The sequence below is a fragment of the Spinacia oleracea genome, chromosome 4 (assembly GCF_020520425.1).
Source record: "Spinacia oleracea cultivar Varoflay chromosome 4, BTI_SOV_V1, whole genome shotgun sequence".
Classification (NCBI taxonomy): domain Eukaryota; kingdom Viridiplantae; phylum Streptophyta; class Magnoliopsida; order Caryophyllales; family Amaranthaceae; genus Spinacia; species Spinacia oleracea.
Window position 1 is genome coordinate 176,985,595 of NC_079490.1, and position 23,111 is coordinate 177,008,705.

Here is a 23,111-nt window from a genome sequence, read left to right on the forward strand (position 1 = left end):
CCACTCAACTAGAGGCAACCACATGTGCCAATCCTTGGGATGCTCACCACTCATGCATCTAAGGTAATTCTCCACACACCTGTTAACAACTTCAGTCTGGCCATCAGTTTGAAGATGATAAGCACTAGATAACAAGAAGGAAGTGCCATGGAGAGAAAAAAGTCCCTTCCAAAAGTTACTGAGAAACAATGAATCCCTATCACTCACTATTGTTCTTGGCCACCCATGATGCTTGAACACATGGTCTAGGTAACACTGAGCAACTGTGATAGCAGTATAAGGATGAGAAAGAGCCATAAAATGAGCATATTTGCTGAGCCTGTCAACCACTACAAAAATAACTTCCTTGCCACCAGATTTAGGAAGTTCAGAGATGAAATCCATAGAAACATCCCCCCAGACCTGTTCTGGAATAGGGAGTGGTTGAAGAAGACCTGGTGATGCTGCAGTATCATACTTGGAAGACTGACAAGTGACACAATGTCTAACAAAGTGTCTAACATCTTGAGTAAGGCCTTTCCAAGAAAAAATAGACTTAACTCTGGAAACAGTCAATTCTCTACCACCATGTCCACTTTTAGGTGCAGCATGTTGCCACTCAATAATCTTTTTTCTAAGATCTGGATCAGGTCCAACCACTATTCTATTCTTCTTTTTGAGGAGACCATTCTGCAACACAAACCCATCTACCAACTGTCCACCAGATAGAGCCAAATATGCATCATTCAATGTAGTATCCAGTTGATAACTAGCCATAATCAATGCTGAAAGATTGGAATCCAGAACAGATATTGCCATTAGCAAAATCTCAGTACCATTGACTCTAGAAAGTGCATCTGCAGCCACATTTTCTTTGCCACTTTTGTACTGGATTTCATAGTCAAAACCCATCAACTTAAAAGCCAAAATTGTTGAAAGGGAGTGGAAATTTTCTGTTGTAACAACCATTTCAAACTCTTTTGGTCAGTCTTAATGAGAAAGTGGCTTCCTAAAAGATATTGTTCCCACTTTTGCACTGCAAACACAATAGCTAACAATTCCTTTTCATATACAGACAATTGCTGCCACTTTGGACCTAATGATCTGCTGATGAAAGCCAAAGGGTGTCCCTTCTGCATTAAGACAGCACCAATTCCCTTCTTAGATGCATCAGTTTCCACAACAAACTGTTTATCAAAGTTTGGAACATCCAGAACTGGGGTTGTTACCAGTGCAACTTTGAGATGTTCAAATGCAATCTGAGCATGATCATTCCAGGAGAAATTGTTCTTTTTGAGGAGATCAGTTAATGGTTTGCTGATAGATGCATAGTTTTTGACAAACTTTCTGTAGTATCTTGCTAACCCTAGAAATCCTCTTAGATCTTTGACTGTAGTGGGAACATGCCAACTTTGAACAACATTAACTTTATTTGGATCAGTTTGAACTCCAGCAGCTGAAATATAATGCCCCAAATACTCTACCTTATTTGTAGCAAACACACATTTGCTCAGCTTGGCAAATATGTGATTAGACTTCATTAACTCAAACACTAAGGCTAAGTGAGTCAAATGCTCCTCAAGAGTTTTGCTATACACCAATATGTCATCAAAGAAGACTAGCACACATTTCCTTAAGAGAGGTTTAAAGACTTGATTCATCCAGTTCTGAAAACTAGCAGTTGCATTAGTCAAGCCAAATGGCATAACTAAGAATTCATAATGGCCAGTGTGTGTTTTAAAAGCTGTTTTGTATACATCAGGTGGGTGAACTCTCATCTGATGATAACCAGACCTAAGATCTAACTTAGAAAACACAGCAGCACCAGAAAGTTCATCCAACAGCTCATCAATGACTGGAATGGGGAACTTGTTTTTGACAGTTCTATTGTTCAACTCCCTGTAGTCTACACACAATCTCCAAGTGCCATCTTTCTTCCCAACTAAAACTACAGTAGAAGCAAAGGGAGAGGCACTAGTTTGAATTATGCCCCTGTCCAGCATTTCTTGCACTAGTTGCTCAATAATATCTCTTTGTTTCAAAGGATATCTATAGAGTCTTATGTTTACAGGTGTGGCATCTGGTAACAAGGGAATTGGGTGATCAAACACTCCCCTTAAAGGAGGCAATTCCACAGGATCCTCAAACACCATGTGATAAGTAAGCTGTAATTCTTTTAATTCTTCAGCAACCAGAGATTGTGGATTGGAAGCTACTGGACCACCACTAGACTGATCTTGTACTTGAATTAGGCACAACTGGACAGCTGTGGAAAATACCTTGGAAGATGGCTCTCCTTCAATAACTTTCAGCTTCTTGCTTGGAATGCCCTTAAGGAGAACAATTTTTCCATTAAAGCAAAACTCCACGTGAAGTTGCATGAAATCCCAAGAGATAGGCCCCAATAAGATAAGCCATTGTACTCCCAACACCATATCACAACTACCTAAAGGAATCAGTAAAACATCTGCTTCAAAACTGATGCCCTGCATAGTCCATGTGAAACCCTTGCAGATGTGTTGGCAAGCTAGATGGTTCCCATCAGCTACTGTAATTGCTTGAGGTGGGATAGTTTCCACTTTGCAACCCAATTTCTGAGCTATACTAAGATCCACAAAGTTATGTGTGCTACCAGAATCAACCAATATCTGAATTGGTTTGCCCTGTACCACACCCCTAACCCTCATAGTGCTAAACCCTTGACTTCCAGAAAGTGCACTCATGGAAATTAATGGTTCAGTGATGTCTGTCTCTCCCATATCTCCATCCTCACCCTCACTAACCTCCTCAACTTCATCTCCAACAATCTCAACAGTGAATAATTGTGGCTCTTTGAATTGGCACTTGTGATTCCTATCATAAGGAGCATCACAGTAATAGCACAACCCTTTTGCAATTTTCTCCTGTCTCACATCATCAGGAATATATTTGAAGTTTTTGGGTTTTTGGTGGGGATATTTGGTAAGGGAGAAGGTTGTGTTTGGCTTATTTGATGGAGTAGGTAATAAGGGTGGTTTGTTGCTAGGTATAAGTGGAATATATTGTAAAGGTTTAGGGTTGTAATAAGGCTGTTTGTAGGTAGGTTTGTGACCCATGGCTGTCAGGTTCTCCTCTTGTAATCTAGCTATGTCTATAGCATCATCAATTGAACCAGGTCCGAGGGCCTTCACAAAGGGTTTGACTGTGGGTTTGAGTCCACCAATAAAACTCTCAAGCATGTAAGCATCAGGCAGAATATGGTTGTTCATCATCATAATGGACCTCAAATTCTCAAATTCATCAATATACTCTTCTAATGAACCATTCTGCTGTAATTTGTTAAAATTTTCTACCACATTATGCGCAGAATCATCACTAAACCTAGCATACAAATCAGCTACAAAATCATTCCAGTCAACTATCATGCTTTTCCTAACAGATAAATAGTTCATCATCCATCCCTCAGCCTTATCAATCGTACATTCAATGAAGCCAAATCCACTTTCTGCTCATCAAGAATTTTGCATAAGGAAAAGTATTTGCAGCATTTCTTAACCCAATTCCTAGGATTAGTGCCATCAAATTTAGGGAAATTCAGCTTAGGATTCATATCTAGTGATCTGGTTGAATTAGATCTGTGACTGTTGGTGGAGGTATCTTCATTACTATTTCCAGAATCCTTGAAAGCTTGCATGAACTTCATCAACTCATCGAACTTTTCATCCATTCTCTTGTTCTGATCTTCGAGTTTGGAGTTTTGTTCTTCCAATCTCTTTTCCAGATTCCTAAATTGTTCTTCCATGGCTGCTCGCTTCCTTGTAGCAGTAGGAGCCAGGTCTAGGTGAATTGATTACAGAATTTGAGAGAGTGTGGCAGCGTTGGCTCTGATACCAATGATATGGGAGCTCTCAAGCTCTCCACTAATGGTGTCAGTTTAAGAAATAGATGAGAAAAGAAGAAAGGAAACTTGCGTAGAAAGAAAGGAGAGAAAGAAGAGAGAGAGTAGAAGTTGTTATTATATTCATTGATTATCAAATACAATGAATGATTCCTTATATAGGTTGTCATAAAGGATCAGCTAACAACCTTCTAACAACTTCCTAAAATTAAGGGAAATTATTTAAAAGCTAGCTAACTGTTTATAACTAACTCTTGCAACTAACTTTCCTGCCAAAACTATGATATTTATGATATCATAATCATCCCATATCAAAGATGAAGCTAACAATATATTATATACTAACATTTGTTTTCATATACTATAAATAAAATAGAATCAAAGAGAATTATGTGAATAGTGTAAAAAAGTCAAACCAAATCGAGTATTAAAGGACGGAGTGAGTATCACCTACTCTACTATGTATGGCGGCCCATTAATAACCCGAGTCCAGCTTGTTTTAAACCGGGTTAAGCCCTTTACTTTTACAAAAGGACTGAACTCTTACAAGGTTGAGTTTTAATTGGTTGGTAAAGGGATGGGTTGGGCCCTTTTAAGGTTAGATTAATGAACTTAATGGGTCCCCATTTTATTCTCCTTTCTTATGTTCTATGTGTATGACTCGGTAATCCATTGTGGATCGCCACCGCTCTTTGTACTGTTGAAAGGTTGGCCGGGATCTGTTGTCATATACAGAAAGACTATCTGTCGACGCAAATTTTTGGCTATACCCGGGTATAGCCAAAGCTGGCTGTACCCCCATCCAAGACGATGTCGTTTTGTCTTGTTTAAAATGAACATTAATATACTGGTACAAAAATGAACATTTACTATTTTGGAAATGAACATTTATTTATTTATTTGGAATGAACATTTACTATTTTGGAAATGAACATTTTTTTTATTTATTTGGAAATAAACTACAAAAATGAACATTTACTATTTCGGAAATGAACATTTATTTATTTATTTGGAATGAATATTTACTATTTTGGAAATGAACATTTATTTATTTATTTGGAAATAAACAATATAGGCGCTTGTAAAAACATAAAAGACCAATGACGTGAACAATTTCATTATGAACATTAACCATATATTTATTGTGAACAAACAAATAAACAAGAAAGAACAAATAATTCAACAAAAAAGAACAAACAATATAAAAAAGAACATAAAATTCCAGAAAAAAGAACAACCAATACAACAATTATGAACAATTTTATGATGAATTTTAAAGCCAACATGAAAGAACAAACAATACAACAAGAAAGAACAAATACTGGTACAAAAATGAACATTTACTATTTCGGAAATGAACATTTATTTATTTATTTGGAATGAATATTTACTATTTTGGAAATGAACATTTATTTATTTATTTGGAAATAAACTACAGAAATGAACATTTACTATTTCGGAAATGAACATTTATTTATTTATTTGGAATGAACATTTACTATTTTGGAAATGAACATTTATTTATTTATTTGGAAATAAACAATATAGGCGCTTGTAAAAACATAAAATAACAATGAAGTGAACAATTTCATTATGAACATTAACCATATATTTATTGTGAACAAACAAATAAACAAGAAAGAACAAATAATTCAACAAAAAAGAACAAACAATATAAAAAAGAACATAAAATTCCAGAAAAAAGAACAAAAAATACAACAATTATGAACAATTTTATGATGAATTTTAAAGCCAACATGAAAGAACAAACAATCCAACAAGAAAGAACAAACAATAAAGCAGATAATTATTATGAACAAACAAATAAACAAGAAAGAACAAATAATTCAACAAAAAAGAACAAACAATATAAAAAAGAACATAAATTCCAGAAAAAAGAACAAACAATACAACAATTATGAACAATTTTATGATGAATTTTAAAGCCAACATGAAATAACAAACAATACAACAATAAGTTTGATGAATGAATTTAAAAAACAACAAGAAATAACAAACAGTACAACAAGAAAGAACAAACAATACAAAAAGAAAGAATAAAAGATTAATGAAGAGTTTAATTATGAACATTAACCATATGCTTATTATAAACAAACAAATAAACAAGAAAGAACAAACAATATAAAAAAGAACATAAAATTCAAGAAGAAAGAACAAAAAATACAACAATTATGAAAATTTGATGATGAATTTAAAAAACAACATGAAAGAACAAACAGAATAACAAGAAAGAACAAACAGTACGATAAGAATGAACAAACAGTACAACAAAAAAGAACAAACAGTCGACAAGAATGAACAAACAATATGAGCGCGTCGTTTTTGGGGGGTACAGCCAGAGCTGGCTGTACCCGGGTACAGCAGTTAGCGATTGATCTGTCGTCATCTTGTTACACTTTTGTCGGTCCACCTAAGCCCAAAAAGCCCACATATAATAATTTTTTTTTAAGGTGTGTATGAAGTACAAGGGCAATATAAATGAATGTGGGGAATTCAATCATGAGACATATTTACACAGGCTTTCAGTTTTAACCACAAGACATCAATGGTACATAATAATCTATGTGAATTGACATTGTGTTATTTGGATCCACTTCTTCTATCTATTCCGTATAGTAAATCCCAAAATTTAGCACTTGATTTTAAAACTTTTGATTTTTGACACTTTACTTATTTTTTATTTTGATTATTTTCGTAACTTGTACGTAAGGAAAAATATATTTCTAAGTCCTCTAATTTCTATAAACCCAAATATATACTTTGTAAAACTATTTCTTATTGTTAATTAGAGATACTAATAAATTACACATTTACACTTAACAAACGTGCTAAAAAAACGCGTGAACTAAAAAGAAAAAATTGAAAGTATCCAACTGAAGACTCCAGGCATGACAAATTGTATACAGTTTGGGCCACCCATAAGCTATTCGGTCCAATAAGAAAAAATGCTATTCGGTCCAATAAAAAAGCCATTCGGTTCTAGTATCCACAAAACTCAGTAACCCAAACTCAAAAAAGCCTATTAGTGGTCCACACACCAAGACACCTAATTTCCTGATCCATGGGCCACAAGGCCCAAAATATTCAAAACTTGTTCCCCTCCTCCCAGATCAAGAAGTTACACAAACACATATAGTTAAAGCCCAAATTCAAGCCATGAAAAGTTGTTTATGACAACACATTTGCGACTTGTATGTATGTAAAGGCAATATTCAACCCTAAAATGGTTACATTTTCTCAATCATATTCTCTCCCTTAGGTAGTAGAAGAACACAATAGTATAGCCCCCATTAAAACCTCGCCATTTATGTCTGTTGCTTCCGAGATATTGTTGATTTTCTTCACTCACTTGTACACAAATTGAGTTAGACTTTTCTTAATCTCTCAGATCTAGTTTTCCATGAAACAATACGTCACCATTTATGAGTTTGGTTTTTGGGCTCCATTAGAGATTTCTCATTTTCGATTATTGTTAAATTATTTATATGCTTGAAACTTCTAAATTTTGTAAATTGTTTGAGAAATTTCCGAATTTTAGGTTTCAAAGTTCTTGATCTGGGTTTTTTGTTTTCATTTTTTGAGTTTTGTCCATTGATCCCTTCGACGACCGGGTACCCGGTAGTGGAACCGGTTCCCACCGGTTCCGGGACCGGTTCCCACCGGTTCCGGGACCGGTTCCGTTTTTACTAGACCCGTTTATGAGCGGTACCGGTTCCGGATCTAAGTTTTAGGACCCGGTCCAAATCGGTTTCGGGACCGGTTCCTTCAAATTTGACTGGGTACCCGATCCCGCTCACCCCTAATTATAATTGTTCGGGCCCCCTGTGGGACCCTTCTTTTTACATAAATTACCAAAATACCCCTCTTAGGGGAAATTACTCAAATACCCTCAAACACAAACCTCCTAATGGGCTCAGATAAGAACTTAGGGGCCCATATCTCAGCCTCCTACAGGCCCAAGGTTTCACACCCCTACACTTGCTCATATTTACTAATAATGCCATCCTACATTACTATAAATATGTCTCACCTAATCATTATTCAGGTATGTAATAATTCCGAAACTCACTCTCTGACTACTTTCTCTCTCTAACAAGGACTGACTTGAGCGTCGGAGAGGGTTTTCTCGGGAACCCCCCCGAGCCAGTTTACGTTTGCTTCCTTTTGTAGGAAAACGACAGCCGATTGGAGGAAAATAACAGCCATGTTGACGAGGCTTCCCCTATTTTCATACTTAGCAATTTCTTCGCAGAAACAGTTGGCACCGTCTGTGGGGAAGTCAACTACAAGCCATGGTTAACACTCGACGAACCAGGCAACACTCCTCCTCTCATCGATCAGAGTCTCATCCCAATTACGTGTTAATGCCTAATCCGCGGAACGAAGATGATCACGATGTGATCAGGACCATGAGAACCAACAACCCCATGTCGAGGGTCACCCTGAGAACTTGGTCACCAAAAGGGATCTGGATCATATGGCTGCTCAAGTCAATGAGGCTATCCGCAACCTCCAAGGAATGGGGGGGAGACCTTCAAGGAGACAACCAAACTGCCCTATCAGCTCAAGGGTGAGCACAGCATCTCATACCATCCATATGACACAACCTCGAAATGTGAAGGACAGGCTAGGTGACAAGGGTGGGGCACAACCTCGCCCTCACCAACCAAGGGCCAGCCAAGATGCACGCCGAGTAATTGAAGAACGACAGCTGTATAGAGGAGACCTTGATGCTTGAGACCTCTTGCACAGGAGGCGCCTCAAACAAGCCAGAGAAGCCATCAGGAATGATAGGATCACCCGAGGTCTACCCCCCTCTAGTGCCAAGACTACGGCCTTCGCGCGAGACCACCCCACTCCTTCAAAGCCAGTCGGATCGATCGAGGTCAGCTCCCGAAGGACATCTCGCATGAGACACTCACCTTCTCCCACAAGGAGACTGTAATACCTCGTATTTTTATAATATTTATAAATATATTTTATTATATTTATAAAGCATTTTACGATTTATTATCATTTAAATAATATTTAAATGCATTTCATTTAATGTATTTTAATTAATTAGAATATTTATTATTTTAATTAATTACGAAGCGAATTTAACTCTTGAGTCGGGAAATTAAATGAGTTGCAAATGATTTTTAAAGCTTCGGGTTTTAAATAAAAAGTCTAGTTCGTTTTATTAATCAAGCCCAATCCAAACAGTTTAATTTAAACCCTAAGCTAGCCCAATTCATTTAATTCCTAAGCCCAACTCAAATACCCTAAGCCTAGCCCATTAAGGGATTAGGGAGCCTATAAATAGACTCCCCCATCATTAAATGAACCCCTAAAATTTCATAAAGCCCCTTTTTGCTTTGCTTGCTCCTCACTCCATCTCTCCTCTCTCTCTTGCTCGGCACCCGCACGCCCTCAAGGCTCGTGCCCTCGTGCTGCGCCCGCATGCCGGCACGGCCCCGTTCCCTCGTGCCTGCCCTCGCGCTCGCCCTCTCTCTCTCGCTCGTGCCCTCGCGCACAACGCTGCCCGCTCGCCCTCTCGCTCTCCTTCGCGCCCAGCGCGCGCGCGCCCTCTCTCCTCGCTCGCGCTCGTCGCCCTTGCTGCGCACACGCACGTTTGTGTGTGTGTGTGTGTGTGTGTGTGTGTGTGTTCGTATTCGATTTCTTTTTCGCCCAATCACAATTAATTCGTAGTTGTTCCGTGCTATAGGCCGGATTGGTATAATTCTCTTCTTCCTTACCTATTCTATTTAAATTCCGTATTTTAAATTATTATATTAATATTGTTTTGAGTAATTAAGATGCTGGGAACCGGTTATGAATACCGTGGTTTGAGGATTTGTGTGTTGTGATTCATTAGGGTTGTTTTAATTATTAAAGGATGAATTTTCAGATTTGTTTATTTAATAAAGCATGGATTTTTATGATATTAAACTAGTGTTATTGGGATTTTCAAGTTAGGGTTTTAACCTAGACCTAATGAGTCAATTGATTAGCATAATTAGGTGATGATTTTAATTATGATAATCAATTATATTTTCAGATTTGAATAAAGCTTTAAAGTGTCGATTTTTATTGATTTTAAAGGCGGAAAAAGTATGTTTTCGTATTAGGGATTGATTTTGCAAATTGAGACGATTTTGTTATTGAAAAACGATTGAATTCTAAAGTCTGAAGGAGGTTTTAATTTTTATAAAGTTGCTGGAAATTTAATGAACATGGAAATAATTTAAGTTTCATTATTTTGATGATAGGAGGTGATTTCTAGTTGAGTGCTCGTTATTGCAAAGTGGCCCCTACGCTTAGGTATTCAAGGTACGTACAAATCTAGGGCGACCACACCTTTTGTCAATGACATTACATGATTGTTGATGATGTGAATTACATTATGTGGAATCATGTTTATTTTGGTGAACGAGCATGTGAGTTGTGATGTTGGGTTTATTGAATTAATTGTTGAACAAGCATGTTGAAATTATTATGAGTATGGATTTCATTGTCAATCATGTTGTTCATTATTTATGCATGTATGGTTCAATTCACATGCAAGGGGTGGATTAATTATTTGTATGCTATTGTACGGGATGTCTAGCATACTTTGAGCCATTTATTTGTACCTCGTTGTACTATTTATTTTACCACATGTGAAGGGTTAGCTCACGTAAGCCACCGCGCATGTAGGGTTCAGTTGGGAATATTATGTATGAAACGAATTAGGATTTGTCGTGCAAGGGCACACCCCTCATGTTAATATGCATGATGTGGAGTCTCACTTTGGTGAGGAGGAACATGGTAGTAATATCACAAGTGTCTTGCTTGGTTGATCACAAGTCTTAAAACATTAAAATAAGATTGTTTTGGTTGTTGTTTATTAATTGTATGTATGAATGTTGTCGAGTCTTGAGTTCGCCTTTATTAAAATATTAATAAACGTAAAGTGCAACCGGAACAAGCTTCAAAACTCTTGGAACGTATATACCTTGAGTATGAACAATGGGGGGAGTCTTGCCGGAAAGCTCGTACTTAAAGACGCGATTTTATTATTTATTATTTGGTGTATGGTTGGCTCCCATCACCTTTCCTTTATGGAACTTTCTTTTGGCCCGTTCGAAGCTTATTCTAATTAAATTGTGAGTCAAGAGTCGAGTCAAGAGTCGAGTCTTGTACCTCATGATTGTTTGTTAAGTATTATATGGCTTTTGCATGTTGATTAGTACTTAGTGAGTGATGCATGATTTAGTTTCATTTACTCTATGCTTGTAAGTACTCAGCTTTTGCTGACTACGTGCTTTGTGTGTTTTTGGTCATGGCCTTTGCCTTAATGACCCTATGATGATCCATCATTTGCACTTGCATTGTTGGGGAGTAGAATAATATAGCAGGTTGGTAGATCAAGTACGATCGAAATCATGTGGCTTGGGATGATTGAGAGAGTTGCATGCTTTCGTTCTTTGAAACTATTTTATTTAATATTTTAATTATGTTTGAAATGTTTGAATTATTTATACTTTGGGTTTTGGGCCATTATGGTTCCAAATTGTAGGAGGCCTCGATATTTATTAATTATGTTTTTAAAAAGTTAGTTGACATTTGATTCCGCTGCGTAATTCTGGTAATAGCCTTAACCGTTATCACGGTGGCGGTAATGCTTTAGTAATTCCTTTATTTTAAGTTGGAAATGGTTTTATAAAAGCAAGGAATTATTAGGGTGTTACAGAGACGTCACTCACCCCCTAGCCGGGCTAGAGGCCATTCCCCCAGGACAAGAGTTTCACTCCCCGATCAACAGCCAGGGGCTCATTCATCCTCTCATTGCCCTAGGTATCGTTCACCCTCAAGAATAGGAAGGAACCCTCCACGCCGTGAGCGAACATACTCGCCTCTCCTAGAGAGTAGAGGTAGGCATACCTCCCTAAGGGGAAGATGGGACTCCCCTCCACCAAGAACTGATAGGCACAGGCATACCTCCTCATTGCAAGAGGCTCTCACTCCCTTCTCCCAAGAAATAATGAACACCCCTCGCCGAGACAAAGTGAAGGTCCCTACCATCGAGCCTTTCGATGGAATTAAGGATCCAGAAGAACACATGGCCGCCTATGCGGCTCAAATGAACGTTCAGACTGGATGCGGAGCTACTTGGTACAGGTACTTTCCAACCACCTTGAAGGGTCTTGCCCTTATATGGTTCAACAAGCACGTACCAAAGGGAAGCATCAAGAGCTACAATGAGCTTGAAAAGGTTTTCATCAGCCAATTCGCGGCGGGTTGGAGGCACCAAAAGACAAGTGTCAACTTAATGGCAGTCAGACAGGGAGAGACGGAGACCATTCGCGATTATATTAAGAGATTCAATGAAGAAGTCCTAAAGATACACAATCTCAAGGACGAAACCAAATTCGCAGCCCTCTTGGCAGGTCTTCAGCCAGATGACTTCAAGTTTGAATTGATCAAGTCCGGGGTGTCCAACCTCGAGGAAGCAATGGAGAAGGCCCAAATGCACATTCAAGCCATAGATATTTGTAAGATCAATTGGGGTGGTGAGAGTGGAACAAGGCAAAAACAAAAGCCAAGACCAAACGGCAGCCACGAACAAACTCAGCCCTCCCTCAAAAAGTCAGTTATGGTTGATGACCATGGTGAGGATCCGAGGTACAACCGCAATAGGCGGGAGATTTACCTTGATCTCAAAGGAAAAGACATCCTCCCTAATCCACCTGCAATCCGTACGCCCGAAGCAAAGCGAGATAAGTCACTTTGGTGTGAGTTTCACCACGAGTGCGGGCACACCACAAAGAACTGTAGGGAGCTGAAAAAGGCGCTGGATCACTTGGCTGACAAGGGCAAGCTGAATAATTACTTAAGGAAGAATTCTCCCCCAAAAGCAAAAGCCAAAGAAAAGGAGTCCCTTAGTGATGATACGGGAGACTACATTGGAGTGATAGCCGGAGGCTTGGCAACAGGCGGGTCTGTGAGCAAGGCGAAGGATAGCTTATGGGCACTGGAACATCAAGTCCTAAAAGTGGCATCGGCTTCTCAAACAGCCCCGGTGATGACATTTGGTGGGAACACTATCCATCCAATTCAAGAGTCCCGTGACGATCCGCTGGTCATCGAGATGAAAGTCGCTAACTCAACGATAGGGCGAGTGTTAGTGGATAGTGGATCATCCGCCGACATCATTACTCTAAAGTGTCTAGAAGGGCTCAAGTATTTCAAAGATGATCTGGAAACCATCTTCCAGCCACTCATTGGATTTGGAGGTCAAGCCGTCCATCCTCAAGGCACCATCAAGCTACCTGTCAGGTTGGGTCCTAAAAACAAGGGAAGACGGTTGTTGGTAGACTTTCTTGTCGTGGACATCTACCTACCATACAACATCATCTTAGGCCGACCTCTACTAAGCAAAATATAAGCCGCAATCTCTGTGTACCAACTTCTCATGCAGTTTGAGTTGGAAGATGGCTCCGTGGGAAAAATCTTTGGGGATCAACAAGTGGACAGGCGATGCTATGTTAACAGCCTCAAGAGAGGGACAAGTACCCCCCCAACCACTGGCCAAGAAAGCCAAGCCAGAAGGGACTCGAAACTCCTGAAGGCAAGCCCCTCCCTCGCCCGGGGAACGCCGACAACCTTAGAAGGTTTTTTTTTCAATCTCCTAAGAATTTCTCCCTTTCTCAAAAGTACTTAGCTTTATAGCTCACAGCCATAGTTTTCAATGATGAAAGTGGGGGTAAGATACATGTAAGCCCGCCATAGGCTAAATAACATCCCATCATTTTAAACAAAGCTTTATATCTTCAAGGCAATAGTAAAGAGCTCGACCAGTAATATTACTTAGCAAATTTCGTTTCTAGAATGTTGTAAGTAGAAGTCAAACATTGGCCATGCAAGCGCAAGACACGTCAAAAGGAAAAGACAAGCCAAGTTCAAGCACATGAACTCATACTTAGTGAAATAATCTAAGTCATTTTCTAGAATGGTGCTTCATCGTTCGCCCAAGCATGGGGCTCATTAGTCCCTTTGGAGAACAACAGCCCATTCTCATACTTAGCAAAATAATCTAAGTCATTTCAAGAATGGCGCATCATCGTTCGTCCAAACATGGGGCTCATTAGCTCCTTTGGAGAACAACAACCCATTCTCATACTTAGCAAAATAATCTAAGTCATTTTCAAGAATGGCGCATCATCGTTCGCCCAAACATGGGGCTCATTAGCTCCTTTGGAGAACAACAGCCCATTCCCATACTTAGCAAAATAATCTAAGTCATTTTCAAGAATGGCGCATCATCGTTCGCCCAAGCATGGGGCTCATTAGCTCCTTTGGAGAACAACAGCCCATTCCCATACTTAGCAAAATATCTAAGTCATCTTCAAGAATGGGGCATCATCGTTCGCCCAAGCATAGGGCTCATTAACTCCTTTGGAGAACAGCAGCCTATTCCCATACTTAGCAAAAGTATCTAAGTCATTTTCAAGAATGGTGCATCGTCGTTCGCCCAAGCATGGGGCTCATTAGCTCCTTTGGAGAACGACAACCTATTCCCATACTTAGCAAAAAAATAATCTAAGTCATTTTCAAGAATGGTGCATCATCGTTCACCCAAGCATGGGGCTCATTAGCTCCTTTGGAGAACAACATCCCATCCCCATACTTAGCAAAATAATCTAAGTCATTTTTTGTTCGCTCATGACTTGCACCAACAGCCCAACGTAAGGCCATCAAGCTATGATCATGAAATGGCACCATCATGTGCAGCAAGTAGAAGCCATGACACCATCATGTGCAGCAAGTAGAAGCCATGGCACCATCATGTGTGGCAAGTAGAAGCCATGGCACAATCATGTGCGGAAAGTAGAAGCCATGGCACCATCAAGTGCAGCAAGTAGAAGCCATGGCACCATCATGTGCAACAAGTAGAAGCAATGGCACCATCGTGTGCAGCAAGTAGAAGCCATGGCACCATCATGTGTGGCAAGTAGAAGCCATGGCACAATCATGTGCGGAAAGTAGAAGCCATGGCACCATCATGTGTAGCAAGTATAAGCCATGGCACCATCATGTGCAACAAGTAGAAGCCATGACACCATCGTATGCAGCAAGTAGAAGCCATGGCACCATCATGTGCAGCAAATTAGAAGCCACCTAGCCTTAGCCTGCTCTCACCTCGCACACAAACCAACCGCCCAAGCTGGAGCTCAGCACGCAAGCCTTGCGCGGAAAACAACCGCCATACAAGGCCTAGAGCGCGTCGCTAACCTAATGCCCAGCCAGGGCCATATACTTAGGAAAAACCCTAGTCCTTGGATTATGAAAAACAACCGCCCAACATCGGGCTCGGATTGCTCGCCATCTCGTCTATCTCATGGTGCGAGCATGGCCTTGACAATGCGCATCAATACCCTCGTACACACAGTGATCGCACACCCACACGCGGTAAAACCAACAGCCACGCCCGATTCCATGGGCAACGAAGAACAGCCCCGCCCGCTCTAACGCGAACAACGCCCAACTCGCTGCGGGCAAGAGCAGCCATGGACGACGACGACGACGGATGCAGGCGACGACGAAAAAACAGTCGCCCAGCCCACGGAGATCGACAGCCAAGCCAAGCCAAGCCACGAGAGCCGTCCACGACAATGCGGGCAAGTGTAGCCCTGCTCGCCTAACCCGCGTGCCACGCGGGTGTGATAGCTGCCAAAAATAACAGCCAAGCCAAGCCACGAGCGAAAAAATAATAATAATAATAAAATAAAAAAACGCCAGCCACCACACATCAACTTACTCCTTGTCGGTATGCGGGAAACAACAGCCACAATGTGTAAGCATCGATAGCACGCGAAAACCATCCGCCAATTTACCAAGTGCATCATCCGCCGAAAAGCATACAAACAAGCAGACTACTCGCCAACTTCAATAGTACCCAAGGCATGTTGATTATTGGAGGTTGTTATACAGTGCAAATACATCGCAAATTCCAAGCAATTTGCTTGGTTGGAGTAGTCAAGGCAAAGTGGCATTTATAATGGGGCCAAGGTGCCACATTTCTCCACTATAAAATGCAAGGGGAGTGGCGGTTATTATTGTGAGTAACATTCACGTGGACAAATGAATACCACTCGCCATATTCTATAACCTACAAATATTACTCGCCCCATTTATTTGTTCTCCGTACTCTATAACCCACAAAACAACCGCCCTATTCTGGTAAACCCACAAAAAATACTACTCCCTCCATTTCTAAATGTTGTATCCATTTGGAATCTTGGGGGGTTTTTAAGAAAAATAGAATCTTGGTTTGTATGGGTATAAGTGTAATGATTGGGTGTAAGAGAAATGATTGTGTGTAAGAATGTGTAAGAGATTCTTTTTTAAAGATTAAAGTAAGGAGAGAGAAAATATTAAAGAATTATGGGAAAGGGGATATTTTCATTTAATTAATCAAAAATCAGAAAAAATCTGATTGAAGTGGGGACCAAAGTACATGAGGTGGATTTATTTCATCCAATGAGATTACAGCAACAGAAAAAAAACGGAGGGAAGACTTCCCAAATTGGGAAAGTCCACTTCCCTTTTTACACTTCCCTCCAAAAACAGAAATTTAGCAAAAAGTTTTCCCTCCAAACTTTTTCCCTCCAAACTTTCTACATTTACCACCCTTTATAAATAGGGGTCATTTTCTACCCAAAAACCCTCATAAATTCCAACTGTTTTAATATCAGTTACAACAACAAAAAACCAAAGGCAATAAATGCACTACAATTAATCAGCAAGGGGACATTAATGGCTTCAGATCAAGAGGAGGACGAGTTCCTCGGTTTTTCCGATGATGAAGGAGACGGCACGAACTCTGATTCAGATTATGATGATGATGAGGCAACCCAAAATGCTGAAAGTGAAGTAAATGCTCATCAAATAGGGGACTTTGAGCAAAATCAACAATTGTCAGATCTGAATGAAGTGGGACAAGAATATGCACAAGAATGTGAAGTGGGACCACAACATACATCAGGTATATCAGATAACCACTCAGTTCCATTTTTGTTTGATTTGAACATGCCAACACAACAAGAGTTCCCACCATCTCCAATTCATCAAACAGAAACAGAGCAAAATCATCATAAGCCTAGAACCCCAAGGATTAACAACGAATTAAGGTTGGAGATCTTGTTGTTCCTTCTCTTAAGAAAAGAAAAGCATTCAGATGAACTCATTCATGGGACAAATAGGCAGGCTGTTATAAAGTTTGATTACACAAGGAAGACAATTAGACTAATATGGCAGAGAGCATTGGCACATAAGGCAGCCATGGATTCGTATTTCTATGATAGCAAATATCACAACTGTGGGAGGAAGAGAATTCAAGTAACATATGAGTTTATAGCCTCCATAGCCATGGGGGATAGAACAACCATTATTGATCTAGCAAGGATGCTCAATTTGAGTCCCACAACAGTTTGGAGAATGGTGAAAAGAAAACAGATAAAACCACATTCAAGTCCATTGAATCCAGGCATTTCAGAAGAATGCAAGATGGCAAGGATGAAGTGGGTACTTGGTCTCTTAATGGACTACTCAATACCAAACGATCCCACATATTACAGCATGTATGATTTCATTCACATCGATGAGAAATGGTTCTATCTTACACAAAAAAGTCAAAGAGTTTATTTAGCAAACAATGAACCATTTCCACACAGGAAGGGAAAATCAAGAACTAAGATTCCAAAGTTCATGTTTATGGCAGCAGTAGCAAGGCCAAGGTGGGGACAAGATGGGCAGTGTGAGTGGGATGGGAAACTTGGTATATTTCCATTCACAGATGCAGTGGCAGCAAAGAGAACATCCAAAAACAGAGTCAAGGGGACAATTGAGACTAAACCAATCAAGTCAGTGAATCAGATTGCAACTAGGGCCATGCTAATCAACTACCTAATCCCAGCAATTAAAGAGAAATGGCCACCACATGAGGGGGAAAGGGTGATATACATCATTCAAGACAATGCAAAGGCACACATTTTGCAAAATGATCAAGAATGAAAGCAACATTACAAGCAAGATGGCTTCACATTGATATTGACTCAGCAGCCAGCAAACAGTCCAGATTGTAACATATTAGACTTGGGGTTCTTTAGGTCAATTCAATCACTAATGCACAAAAAGATGCCTAAAACAGTTGAAGATTTAAGTGGTGCTGTGAATGAGGCATATAATGAACTGCATGCAAAGACTCTATCTAATGTGTAGATGTCACTTCAATATGTTGGAAATGAAATTTTGAAACACAAGGGGGACAATGACTACCAACTCCCACACAACAAGAAAAAGATTTTAGAAGATGAGGGGAATCTGCCAGAACAAGTTAAGGCCCCAAGGTGGGCTGTGAATGAATGCAAACAACTTGTTGATGAATGGAGAGCAAATCAGTGAAGTATAGAGCAAGAACGAGAGATTACTTTTTGTGTTTTGGGAACATGTTTTAAAAGTTACAAGAACAAACAGAATGTCACTTTTGTAAGCTTGAATGAAAGCATCACATGTATTTAAAACATTTTGGAAGCAACATATCAACTGGAAGAATGAATGAATCAATTTATTGTTGTTAATCTTTAGTTTTTGTTCATCATACTCACATATTTGTAGTTATTCATGTACATTGCATATTAACATATGATTTCAGGATTATTCAAAATCATAAGGGAACATGTACATTGCATATTAACTTATGATTTCAGGATAAGTCAAAATCATAAGGCAACAATGCACAAGGCAACATGAACAAGACAACATCAACAAGGCAACAATAACTAGGCAGCAATGCACAAGGCAACAATAACTAGGTTATCACAATCATAGTTTAGTTTTTGTTCATCATAATCACAATCATGTTTATTATTTCTAGTTGTAATTGAAACACAAAACATCAATTGAATGAGTCAGCCATTCCTTAAACCATTAAGGGGACAACTTTATGTTTTCAAGGCAACACATGAATTCATTTTCAAGCCAAGGCAAAGCATGGGGACATGTTGTTCTCAGTTTGTATGTGTTCATCATCATTGAATCCTAAACTTTAATGTCCTCCTCCCAAATGGAGTGAATGACTAACACAAACAGAAATGGGAAAGGAAAGTCACTCCATTTGACAGAGGATACTAAAAGTGTAGGAAACTCAGGACATGCAAAATCACAACTCCAAACACATCGGCTTCAAAATGGAAAGAATGCATATCACATCATTTTCAGATGGAATTTATTCCCACTTTGAAACCGATGCGTCAAAAGATGTAATATTCGAGTTACTAAATCATTTCATCATTGAACAACTCAAAAAAACAAGGCCATGAGCAAGGCAGCAAAGGCAAGGTATTTACTTACAACATACTTAGAAAGTCATATGCAAAATCACTTCTCTAAACACATCGGCATCTAAGTGGAAAGAATGCATATCACATCATTTTCAGATGGAAAATCTTACCACCTAGATACCGATGCGTCAACAAAAGTAAAATTCGATATGCTTAAACCAATTCATCATTGAACAAAGCATGAAGAAGAAGGCATCAAGTACATAGAAGCAAGTACACACAACCATCTCAGAATGTCCCCAAGCATCCCTCACACAAACCCCATCCACCAACACTTAGCTCCTGAGAAGCATTATTCATGCTAATGGCGCATGAGTGTTAATGGAATATAGGGTTTGAGTGTCAGCAAATGAAGACTCATCATAGATGACTCAAAACAAATAACAAGGCAGCAATGGACAAGGCACAACAATCTCAGTTAGGTTGATTTACAGCATATATGTAGTATGTTTCTAAATTTTAACAACCTCATCACCCTTTCACAAAAGGGATTACATGATCACTTGTTTGTTTTTGAAATGAAATTTATCCCCTTTTGTAAAAGGGGACGAGGGAATATGTTAGAAACCAAAATCTAAGATAATCAACAATTACATCACAGATCACAATGATCAAACTCACACATGGGACATTAGCAAACATTAGGGTTCCAATCTCAGAGTTGTTGAATAGCATCATTGATCTATTGTATCAATATTTTCTCAACTTTAACATCCTTTTGCCGAATGGAATGATTGATATTCACTACTGATCATGTGAAATGACAATCACTCCATTAGACAAAAGGAGTTAAAGGACAAGTATTGAAACATAAATCTCAGGATATCAACCTTTAACATCATTGATTATCATTAACACCACAATCAAACATGTTGTTTAAGTGTCATGGTGGTCCTTCCAAAGGGAATTGACAAATTGTGAACTATCGCATTGGATATTTAAAAATAAGTCAATCCTCTTTGAAGGACCACCTAACTAACAAAAGTGAAACATGCATGACATCAAAATTCATCTCAGATGTCCCCAAGCATCATTGAAACAAATTCAACCTACACACACTTAGCGCCTGAGAAGCATCATCACTGATACTAATGGCAGCACGAGTGAGTGTAGGTAACTTGAATTATTTCTCAGCATATGAAAGACTCATCATCGATGTAACATACAAAGGCACTTTTGGGGACACCTAACCTCTAAGTAAACAAGACATGAATTGCCTCCCCGGTCTAATGCCAGTCTATATGTGACGGATTCAATTTCATTGATTCCTAAGACATTAAAACTGGCAAAAGATCGGAAAGCCAAAACAAATCATATTAAATTTGGTCTCAGATGTCCCCAAACTTCATTGAACCACACCATGTTCACAAACCATTAGCACACAAAAGCCTCATACAGCCTACGGCTGGATGCTAATGGCGCACTGTGGTTTATGAAACATGGATAGTTTCTCAGCACTGAAAGACTCATCATAGACCTCATTCAAACCCTAACATCACAGACCAAGCATTCAGGAAAGGCAAACAATAAGAGGGGACTTTAATGAAACTGTTTTTTTCCAATCACATGTTAAAATTTTATTCATAAACCCATCCCATATGCTTTCACCCCTCTCAAGGCAACACTAATCAACCAGCAAACATATCACAGTTTCAACAGGCAACATTATTAAATCAGTAAGCACACAAGGCAACATTCATCAATCAACAAGGCAACATTCATCAATCAACAAGGCAACATGTTTCAAGCAACAAGGCAATAATAGAGGACATGAATACACTCCAAACCCTATCACATCATCAACAAAACAACAACACCCCTTGCCAACAACAGATCACAGTTGTTGGCTACTCCACCTTATGTCTCCACAGCTAACCATCAATCCAAATATAATTAAAAGAGGGTTTATAGAAGACACACTTATCTCTAAGCATCATCAACACCCTTAGGTGGCTTTTTTTTTTATTTCATCTTCCTTCACGTTTGGGGACGAAACCGAACATTGCCCATCAGAAACCTCTGGACCAGCAGTTGTGTTCTCACACTCACCCACATAGTATAGGTCGAATGAATCAGAGTGATTGGGTTCCTTGCAATCAAGAGGGGACATAAAATATGTTTAATATATTTCACATCATCACAAACATTCATGGGATTTATTAATTAAACTGAACAAGATCATCATAAATAGATCAAGTCACAAGATCATCATACGAAGACCATCACAGATGTCTGAACTGAACAACATCACCAAAGAACAACCACGGGATTCAACATGCAATTTAAAGAACATGCAACATGCAACTGAACTAGATCAACTTAACAAGATCAAAGAACAACATCATCAAAGTAATCATGGAATTGAACATCCAAATCAACCAAAACAGACCAACATTCATGGTATTCAACATGCAATTTAAAAAAAGTCATAAAATTCGAGAAAAATCAAGGGATCTCTAACATGCAATTCATGAACTTCATCATTTAACCAAAAAAATCAAGGGATCTCTGACATGCAATTCGAAAATTTATCATTTAACAAAATAAATCAAGGGATCTCTGACATGCAATTAGAAAACTTCATCATTTAACAAAAAATATCAACGAATCTCTGGCATGCAATTCGAAAACTTCATCATTTAACACAAAAATCAAACATTTTTGGGACATGCATGATGAAAAAAAATGAACCAATGTTAAATCTAAAAAAATTCACAAAAATCATCAACAAATGAAAAAAAAATCATTAAAATTCACAAAAAATCACAAAAAATCAGAACATGCAGAGTAACCCTAATTTTATTAGAAAACCTACGTTTCAACCAAAAATCACAGATTTTCTCCAAGAAACACAAAAAATCCCAAAAACAGAGTAAACCTTAATTAACTCGAAAAATCAGGAAAAAAACCAAAAAATAAGGAAATATACCTCATCAGATTCGTCTCCTCCAAAGAATCTCAGATCTGCTGGTGTGGGGACTCGATCGTCGTATTTGGACTCCACCTCTTCACCAGGCTCCACTTCCATTTTCTCAAACCAAGCTTTGAGATAATTTCGGGTACTCGTGTTCTCCTTCTGGGCCAACCTCAAATTATTCAGATACTCGCCAGAATACGAGTGCTCGTTGTTGGGACAAATGCATTTCGAGCCCCAATCACAGTTTGAGTCAGGAATTCGTTGCCCAGAAGTACCAACCGAATAACTCGGAAGATATTTGGAGGAAGAGGATCCCATTAAGAAATTAATAAAACCCTAATAAAACTTCGATTTTATCCCCAAAAAAATTTCACCAGAGAATCGATTACCAACCGGGATTTGGGACGACAAAGGGGACAAAACTAGAGGGGATCTCACCGGAATGTCGTTCCGGTTAAAGTTTGAGAACAATTTTGAGCGAAAAACCCAAAGATCTGAGAGATCTCACCAAAAAAAACGAAGAACAGGGGCGGAGAAGGTTAGGGTTTTTAGAGAAACAGAGAGATTTCTTGAGGAGAGAGAGGGAGACAGGAGGAGAGAGGGATCCGAAGAGAATGAGGAGAGAGAGGGAGAGAGGGATCCGAAGAGAATGAGGAGAGAGAGGGTGAGAGGGACGGGTTATAAGGAGAGAGAGGTGAGAGTGACGTTAGGGTTTTATTAATTTAATAAGGGAGGTGGGTGGGTTAAATGAATAAAATATTATGGGTGGGGAAAATTAGGTGGGAATAAGAACTTAGGGGCCCATATCTCAGCCTCCTACAGACCCAAGATTTCACACCCCTACACTTGCCCATATTTACTAATAATGCCATCCTGCATTACTATAAATATGTCTCACCTAATCATTATTCAGGTATGTAATAATTCCCAAACTCACTCTCTGACTACTTTC

At 39.1% G+C, this 23,111-nt stretch overlaps 4 protein-coding genes across 4 annotated transcripts; 2 read left to right on the forward strand and 2 right to left on the reverse strand.

Moving 5' to 3' along the window:
* Positions 1 to 890: 890 nt before the first annotated feature.
* Positions 891 to 3,383, reverse strand: LOC110788166 (uncharacterized). The gene has a single exon (XM_021992801.1). The coding sequence runs from the start codon at positions 3,381 to 3,383 to the stop codon at positions 891 to 893; it is 2,493 nt and encodes an 830-aa protein (XP_021848493.1).
* A 3,688-nt stretch (positions 3,384 to 7,071) lies between these two features.
* On the forward strand, positions 7,072 to 16,558 carry LOC110788167 (uncharacterized). The gene is made up of 2 exons (XM_056843037.1): positions 7,072 to 10,189; positions 11,244 to 16,558. The coding sequence occupies exon 2, from the start codon at positions 11,883 to 11,885 to the stop codon at positions 13,284 to 13,286; it is 1,404 nt and encodes a 467-aa protein (XP_056699015.1). The 5' UTR covers positions 7,072 to 10,189; positions 11,244 to 11,882; the 3' UTR covers positions 13,287 to 16,558.
* Positions 16,559 to 16,624: 66 nt separating this feature from the next.
* LOC110805599 (uncharacterized) lies at positions 16,625 to 22,492 on the reverse strand. Its single transcript, XM_056843038.1, has 3 exons — positions 22,172 to 22,492; positions 21,163 to 21,331; positions 16,625 to 16,763 (listed from the first exon to the last, which is right to left on the reverse strand). Exons 1-2 carry the CDS (start codon positions 22,475 to 22,477, stop codon positions 21,188 to 21,190), a joined length of 450 nt encoding a protein of 149 aa, XP_056699016.1. The 5' UTR covers positions 22,478 to 22,492; the 3' UTR covers positions 16,625 to 16,763; positions 21,163 to 21,187.
* On the forward strand, positions 16,658 to 17,914 carry LOC110788169 (uncharacterized). The gene has a single exon (XM_021992803.1). It carries the CDS (start codon positions 16,658 to 16,660, stop codon positions 17,912 to 17,914), a length of 1,257 nt encoding a protein of 418 aa, XP_021848495.1.
* Positions 22,493 to 23,111: the final 619 nt, after the last annotated feature.